Here is a 16468-nt window from a genome sequence, read left to right as displayed (position 1 = left end):
AAGATCTCCGCACAATTGATTCGTGAAAATATCCGGGTCGTGGAGAATGATAAAGGTCAGCCGATCACCGAGGTGAACATGCGAGAGTTAAGTGCTGGGCCCTGCAGCCTTGTCTGCCAATTTTAAACTGATGCGGACAGAAGAAGAGACGGGTAAGATGAGGTTTAGCGTGTTTATACTCGAACTACAGTTATTATTACTTAGATCAAACCTGTTCACGTTTCTTTGAGCACTCCAGAACGATATATTGCAGTAACGGTGAAATGCATTAGCTTCATCTGATTATGTATGATTATTATTTGTTGACGTTTGGCCCAAATACACAGGCCTACCAAATCTCGAAAGAGAACTGATTAAACGAGCTAATTTCTACACGATACACGCGGTTAATAGAGACTAGCCATTAAGTGGATGTAAGCGACCTTAAGCGACTGTTGGTAGAGTAATTCACGGTTAACGTGACAGAAGCTGCAGATGCTGGACATGTTTATGTATGAACGTAGACACAAGCCTATGTACGTAAGTGTTAAACCTCATTGCACACTGCCATGGAGAGCTAACCATGCTCTGTCAAAATACAATAAATGTTTCATACCTGTTTATGTGTGCACTTACAGTATGCGCTAATGGAGGCAATCAACTATGAACATCTATAATGAAAGTTATGTAGGCTAATTAATTATTTGGATCTACCTCACAGTTAGCTATGTTGGGCAGTGATTACCCATACAATCACAGCCCTGTCTTGTTCCATAAGCTTACCTGGAACACCTCTGTACTTTCTTTGCTGGCTTCAGTATACTACTGGGGGCCTCCGTGGCTCAGCTGGTTAGTGCGCTAGCGCAGCACAATGACCCATGCAGGAACCTCTCACTAATTCGGTCGCTGTGAGTTCAAGTCCAGCTCATGCTGGCTTCCTCGAAGGTCTTCCAGCAACCTGCGGATGGTCGTGGATTTCGCCCAGGCTCTGCCCGGTTTCCTCCCAATATAATGCTGGCTGCCGTCATATAAGTGTAATATTTTTGAGTATGGCGTAAAACACCAATCAAATAAACAAATAAATAAATCAGTATACTACTGCTGGGCACCAAATAATTTGTCTGTCTGTAGTCACAGTCATCTCAGCTATCAATTCCAGGTTGGTGTTCTCATGTGTCATCATTAGTAAACCCACACAAGCATCAAACAATAGTGGACTCCAACTGCCATGTTTGACTGCATACTCCTCACAGTCCATACAAGGGGGATGACTACTGACACTTTTAGCATATTTCATACTCTGTAGTGGCAGTGGTAATTGTATACATGATTCCCCTCACTGTGAGGAGTATGCATTCAAACATGGGGGTTGGAGTTGGAATTGGAATTTATCCAATTTCCATTATAGTTTTATGCTTGTGTGGGTTTACTAGTGATGACACATGGTAACACCTATCTGGAACTGATAGCTGAGACGACTGTGACTACAGGCAGACAAAGTTTTTTGCGCCCTGCAGTAGTATACTGAAGCCAGCAAGGGAAGTACAGAGGTGTTCAAGGTAAGCTTATGGAAGAAGACAGGGCTTTGAGAGTATACATGATCATAGCCCTACAGAGTTACCTCACAATGTGGTGTTTCTTCCTATCGTCAGAAGACAGCAGCAGTAAGGAAAGGTTTAGAAATCGGAAATAATTTAAATCATATATATCTTGTGTCTGTGTGATTATTTAGCTGTGTCATAATGTGATTCATTCATTGGAGTTTCAGAAAAATGATACATGCAGGTGTACGGATGTACCAGATACTTTATTATTTTCCCATTCTTCACTGTTTGATCCAGCATAGGCAATCATTTTCCCTAGCTTGTATGTTAAATAGGTAGATATGGTACCTACTTGACCTACAAGCTAATTGCTCAAGTAAAGATTAAAATGTTCACATTATTAAAATCATCCACCCCCACCCGCCCTAACATCTACTTCCCCATTGCACGATTATAATCATGATAGCTGTGTTTCAGAAAAAAATGTTTTCTGGTTTGCTGTTGATAGAAGTTAAGCAAGTTTTTGTTTGAGGAATTCTTCTGCAAGACAAGCAGTTGAACGTTAAGTTACATGTCAATCAAGATCCTATAGTTTTGGATCTTTTTGGGTCATGCTTTTTTACTTGAAATATTCCACTTCATTAATATGTATATTTTTGTGTTTCTCTTCAGATAATTTAGTTTGATTTTACAAACTAGATGTAGATGTATATACCCAATACGTTCTAATACAAAGCGTAATTGTGATCATGAACTGCTTTTTCAACCAACAGCATTGAGTGTAAATAGGAGGTGCATGTTAACACTCATAGTGTCTTGTACTGAATAGTTTGTACTTTCTCATGATGTATCACAATCACCGTCTTTTTGCGAGAATAAAACAGCTTGTGTTATACATAGAATAAATCTTGTTCATCTGTATATGCATGTTCAGGTACTTCTACGTGTACATTATAGGTAAGGTTGTGATGATTGATTCAGTATATGTATCATATACCCAGCAATTTTGTCAGCAACCTAATAAGTCGGTCTAGTTGATAAGATCTATAGTATGGGTTGATACAGTGTTATAAACCAGCCAGCCTAAGCCGCACGAATGATTAGTCTTGGCAATATCATATTTGGCAGAGAGTCTTCATTGCTATCTTACACAGCCTGTGGATGGAGACGTACCTGGCTCAAGTTGTATACTGATATACAGTTTGGCCATCCTTAAAACATTCTTTGTTAGGACTAACTGGACCCCATCACTAAGAATGGAAGTTGGTCAGAGATTTTTTATTTATTTTGACTAATGAAAATGATAGGGATTTAAAAGGAAAGCAAAAAAACTTTCTCATCAATATCCCAATAAGACTTTAGAATGGGCCATTTTTTTAGAGGACTGGTTGGGTTATGCCCAACGAACATATTTTCAAGGATGGCCCAACCTGATTGTGCATAGTGTCTACATCTGTATGGATGTGTATATGTAGATCACATGACAGTGCTTTGCTACATTCAGCCTATGCCACAGCACATGTATACATGTAGTTTCATACTGGATGGTTCTTTACTACATGAAGTGTACGTCTCCATGAAACACAAAAGGATGTATCGACATGTGCATTAATAGAGGCATACAAGTAGGTTTTAATAAGTATAACTCTATGTTATCACACTTGTGCTAACCTGGAAAAGTTTAATTTGATGAGTCAAGTACACTACCTACTGATTGACCCAGAAACTCATGTTGAAAGAAAATGTACTGCCCCTAACTCAGTCTAGGTGTTCTTTAATAGCCTGATTGGTGTACATAGGCTTTTATGGTTTTGTTTTTCTGTTTTAATGGAATATGTAAATTGCTTGTTTTAACAGATGTCACCATGACAATAGGCAGAAGACCAGAGACAGATGTGTCTAGAAAGTGTTTCCCTCAGGTAACATGGGCAGACAACTGGGTGTTCAGACTGGGTGCAGCTGTGGTCCCTGAGTAGCTGTGCCTGTGACCAGTATAATACATGGGAGACAGATTAGAAAGTTTCTCTGCTTAAATCCTTCAGAGAGGTTGGACGAAAAGGCTGAACACTTTTTAGATCTACTGCATTGTGAGATGTCCCAGGAATCTCAGAACTTTTACCATGGATACGGAAAGGAAGGGTTTGACACTTAGTCAAGAAGATAGAGATGATGAGAGCAGTAAGTGTAGTTTTTCAGAACAGGTAGATGGGGATACACCTGAGGCTGTCTGTGGAGAGGGACAGGAACCACCAGGGATGGAAAAAGACGAAAAGTGTGAGACACTACCCCAGTCAGAAGCAGAAACTACTTCTCTTATGGAGGGCCAGACTAACCATAATAATGCTGAAGAGTACAGTGATGGGGTCAGATTCTGCCATGGTGACGATGATGATGCATGTACTAAAAGCCTGAACGTCACACCTGAGAAGACCAGCATTGGTGTAAGTGATGATGATCTGTCAAGTAAAAAACAGGTTCCTGATCCTGAAGACAAAATTAATGAGCAAAATTTTTGTCCTAAGAGCAGACAACTGGAAAGAGACCAAGCCTTATTGCCATCATCAGAAACTACAGAAACCTTTGTGTTAGATGATGAAAGTGGACAGGATATGACAGAGACGAGAGCAAATGGGGATGTGAACTGCACTGCTGTCGACCCAGGTCCAGGATCTCATCTACTGACATCTGATGCCTCACTAAAAATCTTGATGATGTGCTAATGGAACTGAAGTTTGGCTGGTTCCAGATCAAAATGTTGGTGTTGACTGGTGGGGCATATTTCGCAATGTGCGCTCAAATTATGTGCTTGGTATTTTTAAGCACACCTTTGAAGAAGCAGTGGAACTTGTCAAAGTACAGCTTTTCTTGGTTGCCCTTCTGTACAGGTGTGTCGGGAATTGTGGGCGGATATGTGGTCGGAACTCTCAGTGATCGGTTTGGCAGACAGAAGCCATTTCTGATTAGCATGCTGATGTTTATGGTGTTTGGATTTGCATCATCAGCATCAACGTCCTTTGGCTTGTTGATAACTCTGAGGGCATTTGTGTCCATGGCCATTGGAGGTTTATCTGCCGTCAACTTCGTCCTCATCTTAGGTAGGTGTGTGGGCATCCAGACCTAGCCATTGACATGTATTTGGATGTAGCAAATGTTGACTGTTTATTGTAGTGTGTTAACCATAATTTTTGTGGTTTTTCTGAGTGGATGTGAGTCTGAATAGGGGTCGCTAAGCTGACATTCTCATTATGTTCATTAACATCATTTCCCACCATTCCATAAAACAGAGGGTCTATTATCAAAAGTTGATTCCCATTTTTTGGGCACATCTTCATTTCCTTACAACCATACATTTCGTTTTATACTAACTTTTCACGTATACTTTCAAAATTGAACTATTAAATTTTTTGAGGCCATAACTAATGTTTGTCTTAAATCATACTATTTTCAGAATTCCTTCCCCGGTCTAATCGTGGATGTTTTATGGTGGTCATCACACTGTGTGGTGCCCTGGGTGCGGTGCTGGCTGGCGGGTTGGCCTGGCTTCTCCTGGATAAGTACGGGTGGAGGGTGTTCCTCGCCACTTGTGCCATTCCATCAGTTTTTGTTGTACTTGTGAGAATCTTTACCACCCATGAGTCTCCACGATATCTGCTTACAAGCAACCAGACGGAGAAAGCTGTAAAAGTTCTGAAGCTTATTGCCAAGGACAACAAAACAGTACTTCCTGATGGTAAGTCTAACATGCTGTCGAAATTATGCATATCCGGGAAAATAAATCGCATGCTGCAACAGACAACGATGTGAAAAGTAACATGGAAAGGTAAAGGGAATTGAAGTACACTGGACAATACTCTGAGAAGTACAGCTGATGATAACTGGAAATTATAGTATGTAGGACAACAGAACAATTCACACAGCAACAAACATTGTTGGCAGTGAAGCATAGTTTTGTATTAACTCCAATGATATTTAGATTATGTTTTCACCACTGTGTCCATGCAAGTAAAGTGTGTTGGCACAAGTAAAGTGGCAAATGCCCGGATGTCTGCAGGCTTGATTAAGAGAAATAGCAAAAAATGCCATATAAGCCATAATTGTGTGTATGTGTGTAAGTATGGTTTGTTATGGGGTGATTATGGCTCAACCCCACATTGACAATATCTCAGCCATATCATGGTGAGCTGTGACTAGATGGATGCTGTGTTATGAATATGTTGTGTTTTAACATGCTGTGGCTAGATGGGATAGTGTGTTATATGGGGACAGGATGGAATTTTCTGCATTACAGTAGTATGGTGTGTTATGCTGTGACTAAATGGATGTTGTGTGTGGACATGGTGTGTTATGCTGTGACTAGAGGGATGTTGTGTGTGGACATGATGTGTTATGCTGTGACTAGATGGATGTTGTGTGTGGACATGGTGTGTTATGCTGTGACTAGATGGATGTTGTGTGTGGACATGATGTGTTATGCTGTGACTAAATGGATGTGTGTGGACATGGTGTGTTATGCTGTGACTAGATGGATGTTGTGTGTGCATATGATGTGTTATGCTGTGACTAAATGGATTTTGTGTGTGGACATGGTGTTTTATGCTGTGATTGGATGGATGTTGTGTGTGGATATGATGTGTTATGCTGTGACTAGAAGGATGTTGTGTGTGGACATGGTGTGTTATGCTGTGACTAAATGGATGTTGTGTGTGGACATGGTGTGTTATGCTGTGACTAGAAGGATGTTGTGTGTGGATATGATGTGTTATGCTGTGACTAAATGGATGTTGTGTGTGGACATGGTGTGTTATGCTGTGACTAGATGGATGTTGTGTGTGGATATGATGTGTTATGCTGTGACTAAATGGATGTGTGTGGACATTGTGTGTTATGCTGTGACTAGATGGATGTTGTGTGTGGATATGATGTGTTATGCTGTGACCAAATGGATGTTGTGTGTGGACATGGTGTGTTATGCTGTGACTAAATGGATGTTGTGTGTGGATATGATGTGTTATGCTGTGACTAGAAGGATGTTGTGTGTGGACATGGCATGTTATGCTGTGACTAAATGGATGTTGTGTGTGGACATGGTGTGTTATGCTGTGACTAAATGGATGGTGTGTGTGGATATGATGTGTTGTGCTGTGACTAGATGGATGTTGTGTGTGGACATGGTGTGTTATGCTGTGACTAGATGGATGTTGTGTGTGGACATGGTGTGTTATGCTGTGACTAGATAGATGTTGTGTGTGGATATGATGTGTTATGCTGTGACTAAATGGATGTGTTTGGACATGGTGTGTTATGCTGTGACTAAATGGATGTTGTGTGTGGATATGATGTGTTGTGACTAGAAGGATGTTGTATGTGGGTACGGTGCATTGTGCTGTGACTAGATGGATATTGCATGTGAGTATGGTGTGTTATGCTGTGACTAGATGGATGTTGTATGTGAGTATGGTGTGTTATGCTGTGACTAGATGAATGTTGTTTGTGAGTATAGTATGTTATGCTGTGTCTAGATGGATGTTGTGTATAGATATGGTGTGTTATATTGTGACAAGATGGATGTTGTGTGTGAGTATGGTGTGTTTTGCTATGACTAGGTGGATGTTGTGTATAGATATGGTGTGCTATGCTGTGACTAGATGGATGTTGTATGTGAGTATGGTGTGTTTTGCTATGACTAGGTGGATGTTGTGTATAGATATGGTGTTTTATGCTGTGACTAGATGGATGTTGTGTGTGGATATGATGTGTTATGCTGTGTCTAGATAGATGTTGTGCATAGATATGGTGTGTTATGCTGTGACTAGATGGATGTTGTATGTGAGTATAGTTTGTTATTATGTGTCTAGATGGATGTTGTGTATAGATATGGTGTGTTATGCTGCAACTAGATGGATGTTGTATGTGAGTATAGTGTGTTATGCGGTGTCTAGATGGATGTTGTGTATAGATATGGTGTGTTATGCTGTGACTAGATGGATGTTGTATGTGAGTATAGTGTGTTATGCGGTGTCTAGATGGATGTTGTGTATAGATATGGTGTGTTATGCTGTGACTAGATGGATGTTGTTTGTGAGTATAGTGTGTTATACTGTGTCTAGATGGATGTTTTGTATAGATATGATGTGTTATGCTGTGTCTAGATGGATGTTTTGTATGGATATGGTGTGTTATGCTGTGACTAGATGGATGTTGTTTGTGAGTATAGTGTGTTATGCTGTCTAGATGGATGTTTTGTATAGATATGATGTGTTATGCTGTGTCTAGATGGATGTTTTGTATGGATATGGTGTGTTATGCTGTGACTAGATGGATGTTGTATGTGAGTATAGTGTGTTATGCTGTGTCTAGATGGATGTTGTGTATAGATATGGTGTGTTATGCTGTGACTAGATGGATATTGTGTATGGATAATATGTTACAGGGATGATGTGACTGGTAGGGGTTTTTTCTTGTCTCATGTACATGTAGTACCGGGCCCATTTTCACAAAACTTCATAAATCAGTTTTGGTAAACTTAACTAGTAAGGTTCTGTTTGAGACCTGACATATCTGAGCACTTCATACGGTGGAGGCTGTGAGCAGAAGATGAATAAAGTGGGACGGTATAGTGTAATGAACAACACTGCATTTGAGATATTCTGAGAACTACATCTGAGAATGACTAGAAATTATCGTATATAGACAACTGAACAACCTGCACAACATACCCTAATTCTTCAACCCTTTCATGAAAAACGGGGACCAATATTTTGAAACATTCTGAGAGAAATACAGGGTATAGAGAAATAATCTGTATAATGCTATGAAGATGTCATCTTCAGTGACAAAACCAATTATTTTCAGCATTATTTTCAAAATAATTCTAAGCGTAAATTCAACTGAAGAAAGAGATTTAGAGGTTGAATTGTGAACGTTAACAAAACCTGGTTTGGGATAAAAGAGGCTGTGAAACAGAAGTTTGTATTAACTCACATGCTATTTAGACAATGAGAGTGTTGATGCGTGTAAGACAGCAAATGCCAAGTTGTCGGCGGCCTGAAATGAACTAGATAACATCATATACATATACGCAAAACACAAAGTGGTCCTCTTTTCAGTGGGTACTGTCCTGAAAGTGAATGTATTGACATTCTCACAGCACAAGCTCTCAGAAAGAAGCTTGCTTCTGAAGTCATTCAACATAGCATGAAGAGTCATTTTAGACAGATTATTAAGTGCATCAGTTCTCACAAATCACAAATGTTTCTAATCTCATTTTTCAGTTGAAATCCTTGTGGACTGCCCACAAAACTCACAACGGGGACGCATTCAGCACCTGTTCACCAAGAAGCTCAGACGCAAGACTGTGTTTGCTTCATTTGTCTGGGTTTTGCAGTCAATGGGTTTTTGGGGGGTGACAATGTATATGCCAGAGTATATGATGAAGCAAGGGGTGGACCCTTACTTCAGTATGTTCACCATCTTTATTGGAGAAATTCCGGGCTTGTTGCTGGCCATGATACTGATTGAGCGTCACATGTTTGGCCGTATTTGGTGTTTGCGCTTCTTCTCCGTCTCCACATGTATCTGCCTGATTGCTTTTGCAATGGTCAATGTAGACTTTCTCCGGGCTGTCTGTGCCGTTGTGTGCTACTTCTTCATGGTACCCGTTTATTCCATCCTCAACACCTTCACCCCCGAGATTTACCCAACCCCTGTGAGAAGTACGGCCATGGCGTGGATGAATATCATTATTGAGATTCCCAGCTTAGTGACTCCATTTGTCGGGGAGACCCTTTTGTCCAGTCAGATTCCCTGGCTTTATCCCGTTGTCTGGGCAGCTTGCTTCTTCCTCCAACTCTTGTTTTCCTTTGGGTTGAGGACTGAGACTGCTGGTCGTAACCTTGACGACATCTCTGGCAACACTAGTCCGCAGTCTGATCTCAGCGAATCTTCAGAGTCAAATGATCCAATCAAGACAGGGATTATTGGTTGTGAAGTGAAACTTCAGCTTGCTCATTCCACAGTCTCTGATAACTCGGACAGCATGGGATGTGAATTCTTCTGAAGACGCATGTCCTTGAGTTCAAGTTGCACTTTTATTCTGATGAGTTTAGTCTCCAAACTGTCATTCCTAGGACCACATGTTTACGTATAATCAGCATTAATTCATTTATTTTACAAATATTTTATTTTTTTTAGCATTCAATTGTTTTATATCATAATGATGTATTGTACATGTTACGAAATGAACACAGCAGTTTTCATGACATTTTTTTTTTATGAATCCAGGTCTCTCAGTGATGAATCAAAAAATATTTTTAAGGAACAAACCAAACATGTGCCAGTATGAGCTTTGTTCAGGTAACCATAAACATGTGTATTCAGTTTTTGTATGTGGATAATCACTCTGTAGAAATATGTAGAGTCCGCTTTAATAATTTTGTGCAAAAAGATATGTGGTCCATGTATTTCGTATCATCTTTGTATCATTTGTGTAAAATTTGGGGATACAGCACACTGAATGTTTATGTCCAGAAATCTGCAGTATGCAGATGTGATATTCTGATTATTCAGTATTGTTTGCATCTCGAGTTTGGTTGAAAAATTGGAAATAAGGAGTAATTAAGTCATTAGTGCATTAAGAGGAAGTAGAATACATGTACGCATGTCTGTCTCTGAAAGGCAGACTGTTCAAAAGGTATTGAGCTAGCTCTACTAATGGGAGTGTAGAGACATTAGTCACTGTGGTCCACTCATATTAAACAATATGTGATACCTTCCTCATACAGGAACTTCTCACACCTTCAGGCATATATATATCATGTGTTGTTTATGCAATGGTACTTTGTGTGTACAAACAGAACAACATGTTAATGATATAGGAGTGAGCTGAGGTGTTAATTTGGTGTCGTGAAGTATTTGTGAAATGCTATACATGTAGTTGATGTACATGTGTGTATGCGTTAGAATTATACACTGCTACAGTGCTTGAGTGTCACCCAAATGTAATGCAGTGCTTGGCATTTAGAAGTACCTGTATTACCTGTGAAGACAAGAATTATACATGGAGTAGATGTGAGCAGTCTGTAATATCCAACCAGTGTTTCAAGTTATGAGGCAAACTTGGAGTTAATTTAAGAGATTCACTTGTTTGCCCATTTGTATAAGGGCAGAGTTTTAACTTTATTTTCAGAGGTTTGGTAGATGCCACTGTTTGACAGAGAGTCTCACAACAAAAAATATGCACTGGAGTCACAATGTTCATACGTAAATACGTTCTACAGCAAATTATGTCAGACTATGTGGATGTATATACATGTAACAGCGTCAGCTTCTGTATGCACTAGGTCAGCAGTTTCAAGCACATGTTAGGTCACTCTTATTTAATTGTTTCTCATGACTCCTGCATGTAATAGTCAGGCAAAGTTATTAAATAATTATGTGTAAAGGCGGGATTGACCCTTTAAAACAGAATTTTCTTTAAATTCTATTACATTTTGATTGAAAAGTAAATATTATGACTCAATAAGCATCTCTATTTTCATAAGCAGTCATAATAGATAAAGAATAAAATTAACTACATAAAATGTATATATGGCCTGACACTCGTGCACAGTAGAAATGACAGAAAGACTCACATGAAATCTTATATTTGTGTGATATTGCCATTGGTATGTGAGGATAGGAATCTATGAAACAGTTTTCACCTGATATTAAACTGATATGATATGCGTTGTAATATTAAGATAGACGTCTATCTTAATCCCAGGTTTAACAGCTTTTGTAGATTGTTTTGGTCATTATGGGTAACAGGACAACTACATGTAGTTGTGACATTTACACCAGGTTAAGTATTTGCGCTTTTGTTGTCATATTTTTACATGAAAACCTACATGTGGTTGTTTTTTTTTTTCATTGGTTTTGTAATGGTACATGTACTTCCATTTCCACTTGAAGGGAGATTTCAAACTGCGCAATTACACTGTAGGAGTCTCACTTCATTTGTGTGTTTTTATTCTGTATGTTTTCCACATTTGGGTGCATTTAAATTTTCTGTTTTTTTTTTTTTTTTTTGAATAACTCACATATTTATTTTGTCAATTTGAGCTATTTATTACTACAATAGCAGGAAGTTTACACTGGTAGTAAAGAAAAGGTGCATGTAACTCTACAAAGTGTGCCATAATGCTTGTTCTAATTTACAACTGTAATACAGGGTTTAATGCATTTATACTATTAGTGTAAATGGTATACTCTAGTACTTTAGTATAAATGGTAATAGTATGGATCACTTGAGATGGTCAGAACACACCAGTTCTCAGTTCTGTTGACAAAGATACATTGTGAAATGCACATTTGTCAAATATGTGGTAATTAAGGCAGATAAGCATTGATTTACATGTGTAATGTATGAGATATTCAGAGAAGAGTTAAATGCTAATTTATTGTGTTGTAATAAAACAGAGCGAATCAGTCATTTGTTTTCGTTTTTTCTGAATGGTTTGTTCCACGTGAGTTTTTAATATTAGGACATCTGTCTTTGAAGTCCTCATTTCATTGCATTACCTTCAAATTTCCTTTTTTCCTCTTTTTACTTTTATTTTGATGATAGGGAGTTCTGCTATGAGCATTTTCGTAATGATTAATCTTGTGACTGTATGTATGCCTTAAAATATTACAATAAGCAAGTTTAAACAGGTTTAAATCAAGTTGTTTTCAAAATGTTCAGTGGTACGAAGTCGAGTTTCACATTTAAAACCACCTTCTTAAAATGATACTTTTGATGTCAGCATGTAGGTTTTCTGATAAGAAATTAAACTTCACATAAATCTCTTAAGTGAATCTAATAGGGGAATGGAACAGTCAGAATTAATCAAGTGTAATAAAAAACAAGCAAAACTTAAGGTACAAAAGGTGAACACATTTTATAAACATTAATTTGATCTTTTGTGATCTTGATCTGGGAGCTGTTTATGAAAATAATACGTATTGGATGGTTTTCTCTATTTCTTAGCATTATTCCATGGTACTGTGCATGACTTCTTTTCATCTGTCATCATCAGGGACTATCAATGACCTCTCTTCAACAGTTCACATTTTTTGTTGGGACTGTTCATGGCTTTTTTTTTACGTATCAGCCATTTCATGTGACTGTGCATGGCTACTTTTCATCTATCAGCAAACATTTGATAACAGTTTTACTATTCATTATTCACTTACTTCTCTCCATCTGTCAGCATCATTTCATGAGACTGTTCATTACTTCTCTCCATCTGTCAGCATCATTTCATGAGACTGTTCATTACTTCTCTCCATCTGTCAGCATCATTTCATGAGACTGTTCATTACTTCTCTCCATCTGTCAGCATCATTTCATGAGACTTTTCATTACTTCTCTCCATCTGTCAGCATCATTTCATTAGACTGTTCATTTCTTCTCTTCATCTGTCAACATCATTTCATGGGACTGTTCATTAGTTCTCTTCATTCATCAGTGTCATTTTATTAGACTGTTCATTTCTTCTCTCCATCTGTCAGCAACATTTGATGGGACTGTTCATTTTTTTCTCTCCATCTGCCGGCATCATTTCTCCATTTGTCAGTGTCATTCTATGGAACCGTTCATTACTTCCCTCCATTTTGTCAACATCTTCATGTAACTGTCCAGGGCTTTTTTTTTTTCATTTGTCAGCATCATTCTTATGAGATTGTTTTTGTCTAATCTCCATTTGTCAACGTCATTTCATGGGTCTCTTTTTTTTACTTCCCTCTGGGTCAGTCCTTGTTGGTTCAGTGAACCATAAATATCTCAAGTCATCAAGTTTTGACATTAAAATTTGCTTTCTGTCTGTTATTCTCCACCAACTATTCCGAGATGTCAGATGTTGACAAAATATTTCAAGGATGGTACACAGAGTAGTGTATTTAATTTACAATGTAGCCCAGTCCAAATGTTTTCTTAATATTTCCAGGGGCCTCCGTGGCTCAGTTGGTTAGCGCGCTAGCACAGCGTAATGACCCAGGAGTCTCTCACCAATGTGGTCGCTGTGAGTTCAAGTCCAACTCATGCTGGCTTCCTCTCCGGCCGTAGGTGCGAAGGTCTGCCAGCAAGCTGCGGATGGTTATGGGTTTCCCCCGAGCTCTGCCCGGTTTCCACCCACCATGTTGCTGGCTGCCGTCATGTAAGTGAAATATTCTTGAGTACGCCTTAAAACACCAATCAAATAAATAAATAAATTAATATTTCCAGTCGTGTATATTTGGTGTGTCTCGTTACGGAAACACTAACACCACCCTATACCTGATCAAAACAAAATAGAGACCGTTCGGTAATATACATTCCCAAAACATATAACAAAAATACATGTACAAAACTCCTTGAATAAGGCCTTTTTCCAAAAACATGACCTTACGGAGTGACTGACATGAACAGAGAGACATCAGAGAGAACTGATGAAATGCCGGAGAATGCCGAGGTACCTGCTGTAAAGATTAACTACTCTTATAATGCAACAAAATTGAAACAAATGCAAAGCATGACGAGATTCTTTGGCTTCTCGGTACAATGGAAAATGACACAGGAGCCTCCCAGCAGTGCGGTCGCAAACCAAGTGCCAATTTGTGAGCTGGTCCTAGTATTTGGCAAGTCAGTGCAAACTTATATAATGATAATATTTAGTATTAGCGACAATCAAATTGACTAACAGAAATTAGGTACCGGAGGAAAAGTATTGCCTGCTAACAGTACCGTGGCCAAGAAAAATTGAAGAGGTTAGTAAAAATACATGTGGATAGGTGGTCTTTGTATATTTTGGGAAGTATTAAATCTAAAATCCGAGATCACATGAACTGGTTACGTACAAAATCACCTGGATAGGAAAAAGTAGGTTTACCCATTCAAATCTTACAAGAGTTCAAACTGCACTGTATGATGCAACATGAAATATAAAGTTAGGTAACCAGAGAAAAATGCATATATGTTGGGAACGTATAATATGTTGCACAGTCTGATCTAATTAAATTGCAATTAACATCAATGCATTCCCCCCCCCCCCCCCCTAATTCTGCTTAAGCGGTGGTGCTTGGGGGCGTGTAAATTATTACTATTTATGCATTTACATGGACAATTAGAATAAAACTCTGACTGAGGTAACTCACAAGAGGCCATATTTCACTGGTTACGTGTGACCATTTGCCAGCTATCACACTGTCATCGTTGCTCTGGATTTACTCTTTTTGCTCTGTGTCTTACATTATATTACATGTTCATATATCATCGCCATATAGTATCCTGATAGAAGGGCGTTGTAGTAGACTGTCTGCTGTTCCTACTGATGTTGGTTTTGAAAACAACATAAGTTAAAGAATGTAGACCTAAATACACAGGTCCGCAAAGCCGACTTGGAAATCTCCAAAACTGGCCGAGGGGATAAGCACGCCAGCGCGGCGCAATAATCCAGGAGCCTCCCATCAATACGGTTGATGTAAATTCAAATCCAGTTTATGCTAGTTTCCTCTCCGGCCGTACTTGGGAATGATTTCCAGCAACTTGCGCATGGTCGTGGTTCCCCCGGGCTGTGCCGGGTTCCTCCCACCATAATGCTGGCCGCAGTTGTATAAGTGACATATTCTTGTGTACGGCATAAAACACGAATCAATTAGGAAAATAAACAAGGCAATACACGTAGTCACATCAACTGGAACGGCAGTCCTTTTCTGATGTGTATACTTAAGGGTCTTTACTACAACAACACTTTCAGCCCGGATCTACAATGCTGTACGTAGTTTTCAATGTCAACATCCCTGTAAAACAATTTCCTGCTATAATATATCGAGCTTTTCGAATAGTTGATATATTTCTGATATATTAACAGAGATCATGTCAACCAGGGGTTTGGTAGCCTTTTCAGTAATGTCATTTAAGTAATCTGTGGTGTTAAAACAGGTCTCTGTGAACAGTCTTACCTTTCCGCATGCACAAGCGAATAAACGTCTGCAACAAAACTGGGTTGGGCAAGAAGCGGAATTACTTGGTTTGCTCTCCGTTGATGGCAGTAGAGTTGAATGATGACGCTTGTCACAAGGTCCCTCCCGTAAATGTTTCTTTGGCCACATGAAATCCCCGCGGGTTTATTCAAATCGGTGACTTGACAGTTTTGTAGTGATGTGACAGAACAATGACCCATGGTGTTGTTGTTGAATCACGTAATGAGATAAAAAAAAAAGATGAACTCCTGGAGTTTTGTGTCACACGATTACAATCAGATTCCATAACATAGATCCAAAATTGACCCGATGACACATCGGTTAAGGAAATGGGATTCGCCAGTGTCACTCTCGATTTGAAACGGCTCAGACAAATGTCTTTCATCAATCTCATTCTTATGTCTTGAAAATTAATGTGGAGAGAATCATGAAACTCATAGATTGCAGAGTGTATATTATATAACCTCGGGGTTTATGCATAGGCCTATTGTTTGGTCTATAATCTTCTGAATATACTTGAATATACACGAGTGATTTGTTGTATGATTATCAAAAGCAGGGGTTTCACAGTTTTCCCAGTTTCATGATGTAATCTGAAGAGGAAGTGTTGATGAGCGCACCTCCTCCAACGGTTTTGTCGATATTTGTGAAACTTTGTGGGCATGATACACGTGGGTGATATACAGATATTAATGTTTTGTTGGGGGTAACGGTGTATCAATTATTTACTCTTATCACCCTTTTATGATATATGTTGGATTTTGAGATTGTGTCAGCTCAACTGCAACTAATATTCTCAATGAATTTTTGTGAGACTTGTTGAAGTGTTGGGGGTAATTTGTTGAAGTGCGTGAGGTGTTTTTTGTTCAGGTTTTATGGTTTGAATGTCCTTATTGTCACAGTCCTACACCGTGGTGGATGAAATTTTTTTTTTTTTTTACCGATGCGTGTAAGGGGAAATACACCAT

At 38.9% G+C, this 16468-nt stretch overlaps 1 protein-coding gene across 1 annotated transcript; it reads left to right on the top strand.

Annotated features, from left to right (window-relative positions):
• The first annotated feature begins 124 nt into the window (after positions 1–124).
• Positions 125–11989, top strand: LOC135468213 (putative transporter svop-1). The gene is given in 5 exon segments (XM_064746338.1): positions 125–152; positions 3381–4229; positions 4232–4618; positions 4972–5253; positions 8795–11989. Coding segments are annotated over 4 exon segments (2040 nt in total). The 5' UTR covers positions 125–152; positions 3381–3643; the 3' UTR covers positions 9580–11989.
• The last annotated feature ends 4479 nt before the right edge of the window (positions 11990–16468 follow it).

The sequence above is a fragment of the Liolophura sinensis genome, chromosome 6 (assembly GCF_032854445.1).
Source record: "Liolophura sinensis isolate JHLJ2023 chromosome 6, CUHK_Ljap_v2, whole genome shotgun sequence".
Lineage (NCBI taxonomy): Eukaryota > Metazoa > Mollusca > Polyplacophora > Chitonida > Chitonidae > Liolophura > Liolophura sinensis.
Note: the sequence above shows the minus strand (reverse complement) of the source record. Positions and strands in the feature narration are given on the sequence as shown.